Raw genomic sequence first — 10,234 nt, forward strand, 5'->3', positions numbered from 1 at the left:
ATGGTAGCAAATACCTGACAAGTTGCATTTTCACAATAATATTATTTTGGCTTTGGTTTAAATCAGGACTTCTCAATCTTGGCACTGTTACTATTTGGGCTGGAGAATTCTTTGTTGTCCTGTGCGTTGTAGATGGTTGGCAGAATCCGTGGCCTCCACCCTCAAGGTGCCATTAACACTCCCTTAGTTGTGATCATCAAAAATGTCTCCAGACATTGCCAAATGCCCTCTGGAGGGCAAAAATTGCCCTTGGTTGATGGTCGAGGTCTGAGTCACTTTTTTGTGGACTTCAGTTATTAATAAACTTCATCTAGGTTGGTTGGACAGCAAAGGTATGACTGTTCAACAGATGACATACCTAAGGAACATTAAAGAAATGTTGATTCCATGTTTAAAGTTGTTGTTTTTTTTAATGTTTGTTCTTGAGAGAAAGAGAGAGAGAGAGTGAGAGCAGGGGAGGGGCAGAGAGAGAGAGGGAAACACAGAATCTGAAGCAGGTTCCAGGCTCCCAGCTGTCAGCACAGAGCCCGACGTGGGGCCTTTGGGGTCAAACCCAGGAACTGGGAGATCCTGACCTGAGCCTAAGTCAGATGCACTTAATGGACTTAGCCACCCAGGTGCCCCTACATGCTTTTAATTTAAAATCTTAAAAGGGGGTTGGGTGGCTCATTCGGTTCAGCATCTGACTTCGGCTCAGATCATGATCTCACGGTTTATGAGTTCGAGCCCTGCATTGAGCTCTCTGCTGTCAGCATGGAGCTCTCTTCAGATCCTCTGTCCCCCTTTCTCTGCTCCTCCCATTCTTCCTGTCTTTCTCTCTCTCTCAAAAATAGATAAACATAAAAAATAGCTTTTAAAAATAAAACCTTAGGGAAAATAACTGGGGTTCATTGTTGTGTTTTTTTCCTTCAAAATAAGTTGAATGTAGGAAAATTGATATTTGGGACTTTAAGAAAATTTTTTTGAAACAAGTCTTTTTTAAAAATTTGTTTTAAGAGAGAGAGCACATGTGCAAACATGGGAGAGGAGCAAAGAGGGAGAGAGAGAATCCCCAAGCAGGCTCTGTGCTGTCAGCACAGAGCCCAATGAAGGGCTCAATCTCACAAACTGAGGTCCTGACCTAAACCGAGATCAGGAGAGTCTTAACTGACTGAGCCACCCAGGCGCCCCTGAAACAAGTCATTTTAAAAACCTCAAAATACCAAGCTATTAAAAATTATTTGGGCCTTTTTCCCAGGATACTGAAAACATGGGGTCCCTGGACCAACAAAATGGTCCATGGACCAGCAAAGTCAGCGTTACCTGGGGACTTGTTAGAACTCATAGGGCCCCAACCCCAGACCTAATCTGAACTCGGGGTGTGGGACCAGCAGTCTGTGTTGTCACAAGGCCACTTGGCTGTGCTGTTAAGGAGCTAACGTTTGAGAGCCATCTCTCCAGGGAAGGGAGCAGACACAGTGCTTCATGTCATAAAGGTAAACCACCTGGATTCTAGCTGGCTCTTCTTCCCAGCCGCTCTGTATCCTGGTGTTTGGTGACAGCCTGAATGTAGGAGTGAGGCGGGTGGAGTATGCAAGTTGAGGGGCCATTTACTGAAGTAGGACATGGTGGAGGAGAAGAGAGAAGCTTGGGGGAAAGCGTCAGGAATGTAGTTTAAACTCTACTGAGTTTAAGATGATACGTGGGAAGTTTTCCATTTGTTTCTCCCACGTCCCTTCACATGTCCCGTGTTTTGCCCCAATGAAGATACTTACTTTCAGACGTGCCCTGAACCTTCTGGCCTGAGTACCCTTGTTTGTCCTATTCTCTCTTTCTAGACCCTCCCTTCTTTGTTTTCCCCTCCACCGCCAGCCTCTCAAAACCCGCCCAGATCAGGTGTTACTTCCCGCTTGCCCACTCACACACAGGAGGCCCCCTCAGGATCCACAGACACCTCGTGTATACCTCTTTTATGATGTGTGAGGGCACGTTCTGTGTTCTGGTGTGTTTGCACCTACCTCATCTAGAGCAGTGCTTGATCCAGGGACTGGCTGGGTTTGTAAAGTGTTAACTGGTTTCCAGTAGGATAAAGCGATTGCACTAGAACCGTCTACTCAGTAAGTATACTGTTTGGTTCAGTTCCCTTTTCTTCCAAAGAAAACTTTCTGGTTGAAGAAAGCAATGCATTGATCTACATTCTGGCATGAATTCCCGATACGTTTGTGGGCCTGCACTTTGAGTAACTATGTACAAAGTGGCATTTGCTATTGTTTTAATCGTCCATGGCTCCGATCACTTTGCCTCACGTATAGTACATATACCACAGGGATTTATTTAATGACTGAGTGATACACCATGAGAAAAGATGAAGAAATGGTTTCCTGACTTGAGGGCAAAAAATTCAGTAGATGTATCTTTTATGGCTGCCAGAAGGCCGCTAGAATTTTCAATAATATTTATGTACCCATATGTAATGCAGTGAAGCGATTTTACTTTTTTTCTTCACACCTCTGAATCATTATGTGCCAGGCACTGACTCACTTCATCTTCATGACAACCCTATTTACAACAGGAGCAACGCGAGGACAGAGAAGTTTAGTGACTCATCCAAGTTCACACCTACTAAATGGCAGAACCAGGGTTTGGTCCCAAATAGCCTGGCTTCAGACCTCATGCTCTCAACCAGCCCATTTTTATTTTTATTTTTTTATAAAGTTTATTAATTTATTACTTGTGAGAGACAGAGACAGGGAGACACAGAATCCAAAGCAGGCTCCAGGCTCTGAGGTGTCAGCGCAGAGCCTGATGCAGGGTTCGAACCCATGAACCATGAGATCATGACCTGAGCTGAAGTCAGATGTTCAACCAACTGAGCCACCAGGTGCCCCTCAACCAGCCCTTTTTTAATTCCTCTTCTGATATTTGACCAGAGAAAGGTCACTCAGAAAGTATTCCAAGCCTAGAAAGAGGATTTGGAAACAGAGCGAGATAATTGGAGGAAACAGATGTTCCCCATGAACACACAAGCAAAGGAGGTAAAGGAGAGAAGGATACCTGATGAGGTACAGTCCATGTGAACCTTGGGATTCAGACAGGAGGAGGAAGGCCAAAAGGATAAACCACTATTCACTGTTCAAAAGATACATTCATTTTTTATAAAACAGAAGTAGAAAATTGCATTTGCACAGGGGAAAAAAAAGCTTTAAAACCTAAGGAAACGGCATTCTGCAATCAATATTCTTTCTAGAAAGATGGATTTGGCGTTGCATTTTTTTTAAAGTTTATTTATTTATTTTGAGTGAGAGAGCATGCCAGCATGAGCAGGGAAGGGGCAGAGAGAGAGGGAGAGAGAGAATGCCAAGCAGGCTCCACTGTGTCAGCACAGAGCCCGATGTGGGGCTCAATCTCACAACCGTGAGATCATGACCTGAGTTCAGATCAAGAGTTGGACGCTTAACCAACTGAGCCACCCAGGCTCCCTGAGGTTGCATTTTAAAGTGCTCTTGGTTAGAGGTGCCTGGGTGGCTCAGTCGGTTAAGCATCCGGCTTCGGCTCAGGTCATGATCTCGCAGTTGGTGAGCTTGAGACCCACATCAGGCTCTGTGCTAACAGCTCGAATCCTGGAGCCTGCTCCGGAATCTGCCTCTCTCTCTCTCTCTCTCTCTCTCTCTCTTTCTCTCTCTCTTTGTTCCTGCTCTCTCAAAAATAAATAAGTGTTAAAAAAAATCTTTTTAAAGAGTGCTCTTGGTTATTAAAAAAGTTTTTCTCTTTCTATCTTTTTTAAATCACTTAGTCTATTCAGAACTGGAAAACCAAAAAGCAGCAAAAGAAGGAGGAAATTTTTAAGTTAAAGGAAAAGGCAGAGAACATATCTATGCTCTTTCATAATAAAAAAGATAATCAAAAGCGAAAAGAGGAACAAAGAAAGAAGCAGAAATTGGCAGTCGAAGCTTGGAAAAAGCAGAAAAGTATAGAAATGTCAGTGAGACGTGCCTCCCAGGTGAAAGAAGAAGAGGAAGAGAAAGAGAAGAAGCGACAGAAAGAGCACCAGCGCCAGTTTAAACTAAAATTACTACTGGAAAGTTACACCCAGCAGAAGAAGGAACAGGAAGAATTTCTGAGACTGGAAAAGGAGATTAGGGAAAAGACAGAAAAGGCAGAAAAAAGGAAAATGGCTGCTGAGGAGATTTCCAGGTTTCAAGAGAGAGTGAGTAAATAGGGTTCCTGAATCCGGTTTCTTTTTTTTTTTTTTTTAAGTGTATTTATTTATTTTGAGGGGGAGAGGGAGAGAGAACACATGCGTGAGAGCAAGGGAGTGGCAGAGAGAGGAGGAGAGAGAATCCTAAGCAGGCTCCATGCCCTGCACAGAGCTCTACACAGGGCTCGATCCCATGAACCGTGGGATCACGACCTGAGCCGAAATCAAGAGTCGGACGATCAACCGACTGAGCCACCCAGGTGGCCCCCTGGATCTTTGATGCTGCACGTAGAGGTGTTACTTCCAGATTGAGGTCAGCGAATATTGAGTGCTTCTCATGTGCCAGGCCTGTACCCAGCATTCACATAAGCCAAGTGAGAAAGCTGTGCTCCCTAATTTGTAGCAATTATAGTCTCGTGGGAAAGGGAGACGTTCAACTGGGAGGCTGCAGCGGAAGGGGGTTAATTCCAATACGTGGGGTTTATTAGGAGAGAGCAGAGTGCGGTGCTGGAGGTGTGGCCTGGGCACTTGAGGCGTTAGATAGGCAGCAAGGGAAGCATTCGTAGCTGTGTCAGACCGAAGGTGATGCTGCAATGGAGTCTTGAAAGAGAAGAAAGGGGGGATCCTTCCTGGCAGAGGGAACAGCATCAATGCTGCTTTGAAACAAATTCTGATCAACTTTGTTTTCTTAATGTTATCCTTCTTTTGTTGGTATGTATTTTTTAGGATTTACATAAACTTGAACTGAAAATTCTAGACAGACAGTCAAAGGAAGAGGAAAAGGCAGAAAAACAAAGAAGACTGGCAAAATTAAAAGAAAAGGTACGGCCTGCTGAGATTTCTTTATTTTTATTGTTACTGTCCTGATTCCTTGATTGGTAAGGATACAAGCATAAAATCTATTTTCTTTAAAAACAATTATTTATTTTGAGAGAAAAAGAGATAGAGTGTGAGTGGGGGAGGGGCAGAGGGAGAGAGAATCCCAAGCAGGTTCTGCGCTGTCAGTGCAGAGCCTGACATGGGGCTCGATCCCTCGAACTGTAACATTCTGACCTGAGCCGAATCGAGAGTCAGATGCTCAACCGACTGAGCCACCCAGTGACCCTAAAATCCATTTTCTTTCTATTCAGTGCTCCATTTCTGTATCATTTCCTCTAAATTTCATACTTATGTATTTACATGTTACAAAGCACAGCTTAGCACAACTTAGGCGACTGTTGTTTGAATTCTGCCATTTCACATTATAAGCACCTTCTTTTATTTTTTTTTAATTTAAAAAAAAAATTTTATTTATGTTTTAGAGAGAGGGAGACAAAGTGTGAGCAGGGGAGGAGCAGAGAGAGAGGGCACAGAATCCAAAGCAGGCTCCAGGCTCTGAGCTGTCAGCACAGAGCCCGACACCGGGCTCGAACTCATGAACCATGAGATCATGACCTGAGCTGAAGTCGGACGCTCAACTGACTGAGCCACCCAGGCACCCCAGAAGCATGTTATTTTCTTTACCCTGAATTAGTTCTCTCTTCCTACTCTTCATTCTGTTTTTCTTATTTTCTGTATATGCCTCTATTTTAGACCAAGTGAGCTAGGCGCATGGCTTAATCTCCCTGGTAGGACTCAGAACCACAGATGTTGGTGACTCTCATGGGTAAAATCAAGAACTTCTGGTGGTTATTTGTCCTAAAGTTATTGTCTGCCTATCCCACTATCACACTTGGCTACCTTACATTTCCCTCAGGTTACAAACAGAAAAACTAGAACAACAATGGAAACAGAATAAAATCATTGAATTAGAAAAAAATAAACTAAATTAACAGTTTATTAATAGATTGATGTAGTCCAAATTTTGTGTTAGCTCTAGAAGCACAATGAGAAGTTTACTGAAAAAGGGGTGCCTGGGTGGCTCGGTTTGTTAAGCTTCCGACTCTTGATTTCGGCTCAGGGTCATGATCTCATGGTTTCATAAATTCAAGCCCCGCATCGGGCTTGTGCTGACAGCTCGGAGCCTGCTTATGATTCTCTTTCTCTCTCTTTCTCTCTCTCTGTCTCTCTCTCTCACTCTGCACCCCCCATCCTGTTTCTGTCTCACAAATAAATAAATAAACTTTAAAAAAAATAAGTAAATAAAATTTTAAAAACAAGTTTATGGTGAAAAGGTTACTAACAGTTTTATTTCTGTTTGGCTAATATTGAGGATGCTTCTTAAAACTGCTTGCTGTTACTAGGGATCTCACCCACTAGTCCAAACTAGTTTGTATAAATAGTTTATATAAATCAACTGGCATTCATGTTATTTCTGATTATAGGTTGAAAACAACGTTAGTAGAGATCCCTCTAGGCTTTACAGACCTACCAAAGGTTGGGAGGAAAGGACCAAAAAGACAGGACCCACAGGCTCTGGGCCACTTCTGCAGATTCCACACAGGTAAAAAAGGAGTGAGAGTGGCTGTCCCCTTTATAATAATTTAATAACTACATGTTTATATTTTATGAAATTTCTGCATGTATGCTACATTTTACAGCAAAAAGTTGATCAAGTAAATCCTTATACTTTTTTTAAGTTAGTATTTAATTAGTTAGGATTTTTTTTTTTTTTAATTTCCTTTGTATTTATAATTGCCCTTCTTCTTTTTAGGGCCATCCCAACCTGGAGACAAGGAGTTGAGAAAAGAATATGAGATAATGAAGTTGATACTCAGTTGATGAGAATGTCAACATACTCAGTCATACCAGGAGAGAGTCACTAACCATGTTCTTTCAATAGCCCTAAACCCAGTCAGAGTGATAATTGTGTTGTATGTGAACCGATAGGTATTGAGTTTCATGCGGCGTTGTATTTCCTGTTTATACTAAGAGGGTATTTCATGGGTATGCTGGCCTGTTACTGATGTAAAAGTTTCCCTAAATAAGTTGATGTTACAAACATTGCTTCATTTTAATACTCGGAACATTTCAAAGATTCTTTGTTTTCGTCATGGCATAGCAAAATAAACTGGGACAATCATAGGGGAACATTTTTTTTTAAACAAAAATTTTGTAACATTTATAACTTGGAGATGAATCAGCTTAAGTAAGAAAAATGTAAAGGTTTTCCTTTTTTTTTTTTTTTTTTTTTTTTTTTTTTGGAAATAAGTTGGTACTTTTCTAAGTTTAACAAATTGGCCGTTTGTTCAGTTACTACATTTTTGTGTAATAAACATTTTGTATTTGTTTGAAGCATGCTTTGTTTTATAGAGAATATTTATTTAAAAAAATATGCCTCCCCTCATATATAACCTGTTATTTGTATTCTTAATATCTTTTTGGTTTCCTTTAGCTATTCCAAATTTGCCTAAAGGGGAAAAAAGCCTTTCTGGACTTCACACATTTATAAAACCTTTGTGTCTTTCACATCTTCCTGGCTGGTGCAGTTTTTTTTACTGCTTCTGTTTGGCTCAAAATATTTGGTGAAAAGATTGAATTTTAACATTTCCAAATTTATGTGCATGAAAACACAACTTAGTTTGACTCAACTTTTCATATTATAAAATCTTAGTTCCTACTTTTAATCAGTTCCTATCGTATAGGAATGGTACCATGTCCATGGTAAATGTAGGAAACTCATTGCTTTTAATTTTTCTCTTTGAATATCTTTTTTTTTCAAGTTTATTTATTTTGAGGGAGACAGAGCGTGAGTAGGGGAGGGGCAGAGAGAGGGGGATAGAGAATCTCAAGTAGGCTCTGCGCTGTACTGTGCACAGAGCCCAATGCTGGGCTCGAACCCATGAAACCGAGAGATCATGACCTGAGCTGAAATCAAGAGTCAGCCACTCAACCGACTGAGCCACCCAGGCGCTCCTCTTAGAATATCTTTAATTGTAATTTGACATATCTAGGTCATTTGACCTAGAAATTTACTATTAGTAGTGGCCAAAACCTTGTCTTATCTCACAGTTAATAGTCAAAGTAGATGACATCCAAATTTTGGAGACTGAATTCTGATTACACAATTATTGCTGCAAAATGAGAGAAATAACATAAAATATCCTTAATGAGGAATGCCTGTTTTATTTGTAGTCTTTGTTCTCTAGAACTCTTTTTATTAAATGATTGGAGGCAGTTTAGAAATAAAATATAGAAGTGGACAACGGATTTTAAAAACTGAATGGAACTACTACAAGATACCCAAAAGGAAGGTTTCTTATGTATGGTTTTTGAACATGTTGCTTTTTGTTGCACACAAAGGCAGCTCTCCATTTCCTGCATCTAAGGGAAGCATACCAGGTCCTGTGATTCTTATGGCTTTTTGTCTGTTTTTTGGTTTGTTTCTTAATAAAAATATGGGATTTTCTTTGACAAAACCAGTCCTTCTGAGTCTAAAATAAGTGAGGGATTTATTATATGGTTCCTTTATATAAAGGATGTAGAATAAACATAATATCTCAGTTACAGGCTCATAGAAGGGCAAAATAAGCATTTCTTATACTGGTTTAAAAAAGATAGGAATAAGAAATTTAGAAAAAACCCTAAAGGGAAAATATTAATAAAGCACCCATAATTCTACCGCTCCAGGGTAACTTTTTCCAAAAATATACCTGCATATCTTAAAGTAGCTACAAAGAGGGGCACCTGGGTGGTTCAGTCAGTTAAGTGTCCGACTCTTGATTTGGGCTCAGGTCGTGATCTCATGCTTTCTGAGGTTGAGCCCCGCATCAGGGTCTGCGCTGGCAGCATGGAGCCTGCTTGGGATTCTCTCTCTCCCTCTCTCTCTGCCTTTCTGCTGTGTGCACTCTTTCTCTCTCTCTCAAAATAAACCCTAAAATAAAATAACTATGTAGAGTACATTTTATTTACTATACTAAATTACTTAACATTATGTTACACATACTTTTCTGTTTCTATATATTTCCAACATTATTTAATGGCTGAACAATGTTCCATTATATAGATGTTGTATCATTCCTATACTTTGAAAACTTGAGCTAATTATACTTCTTACCTAATCATGTAGAGTGGCATTTTACATGGAGGTTAGATTCTGTCATGCATGCGTCAGCAACTTGTGTGGTCAAAATCACCCCTCAAAAGCCCTTTCTGTACCTAGTAGGCATATGATATTATTCTCAGTGAGTCTGCCCTCTCTGAATTGGATGAGATTGCTGGTTCTTGAGCTGAGAATCAAATGAAATATTTGGGTTCCCATTAAGGGCCCAGTTGAGTAGGATCATCTTTCAGAGCATTTATAGACTGCATTGTTCTTTCTAGTTAAATGTGTGTGATATGACTCCATTTTGAACATCTTCAGACATGTTTGTAAGTGTGAGAAAAAGATCTCAACTGTAATCACCAAATGAAAACTCCTCTTTGCTGGGCATACCTGGAAACCAAGCAACGTGGCCTATTTGTAAGGAGGCACCCAGAACAGCCCTCTGCCCATACCCAGCCCTTTGTTAATGCAGTTTGTCAGTGAATAAGTAATTACTAGGGCCTAAAATTAGGTGCTTTGGGTTATTGAATAAGTAGAAGACAATTCCTGCCCATGCAGTACTTATTTTAAGTAGTAGATTTTCTAAGAAAGTGAACAATCAAAATTATATTCAAACTTCTCTTGCTTAGTTGACTATGAAGAACCTGGGTTCAGGCCTGTCCTTTGCGTGGATTTTTTTCCCCCAAAGACTGCCTCATGAACTTTTTTTAAAAAAATTTTTTTTAGGGGCGCCTGGGTGGCGCAGTCGATTAAGCGTCCGACTTCAGCCAGGTCACGATCTCGCGCTCCGTGAGTTCGAGCCCCGCGTCAGGCTCTGGGCTGATGGCTCGGAGCCTGGAGCCTGTTTCCGATTCTGTGTCTCCCTCTCTCTCTGCCCCTCCCCCGTTCATGCTCTGTCTCTCTCTGTCCCAAAAATAAAAATAAAAAACGTTGAAAAAAAAAAAATTAAAAAAAAAAATTTTTTTTTAATATTTATTTTTGAGACAGAGAGACAGAGCATGAACGGGGGAGGGTCAGAGAGAAGGAGACACAGAATCTGAAGCAGGCTCCAGGCTCCGAGCTGTCAGCACAGAGCCTGAGACGGGGCTGGAACT

At 40.9% G+C, this 10,234-nt stretch overlaps 1 protein-coding gene across 1 annotated transcript in view; it reads left to right on the plus strand.

Annotated features, from left to right (window-relative positions):
- Window positions 1-7,564, plus strand: part of CCDC112 (coiled-coil domain containing 112) — a 31,019-nt gene extending 23,455 nt beyond the window's left edge. Inside the window, exons 7-10 of the mRNA XM_019469615.2 lie at window positions 3,773-4,186; window positions 4,904-4,999; window positions 6,481-6,599; window positions 6,810-7,564. Coding sequence (XP_019325160.1) covers window positions 3,773-4,186; window positions 4,904-4,999; window positions 6,481-6,599; window positions 6,810-6,852 — 672 coding nt within the window. The 3' untranslated portion in view covers window positions 6,853-7,564. The remainder of the gene's footprint in view (window positions 1-3,772; window positions 4,187-4,903; window positions 5,000-6,480; window positions 6,600-6,809) is intronic.
- Window positions 7,565-10,234: the final 2,670 nt, after the last annotated feature.

Source organism: Panthera pardus, unplaced genomic scaffold (assembly GCF_024362965.1).
Source record: "Panthera pardus isolate Hobbes unplaced genomic scaffold, ASM2436296v1 HiC_scaffold_2, whole genome shotgun sequence".
Taxonomy (NCBI): Eukaryota; Metazoa; Chordata; class Mammalia; order Carnivora; family Felidae; genus Panthera; species Panthera pardus.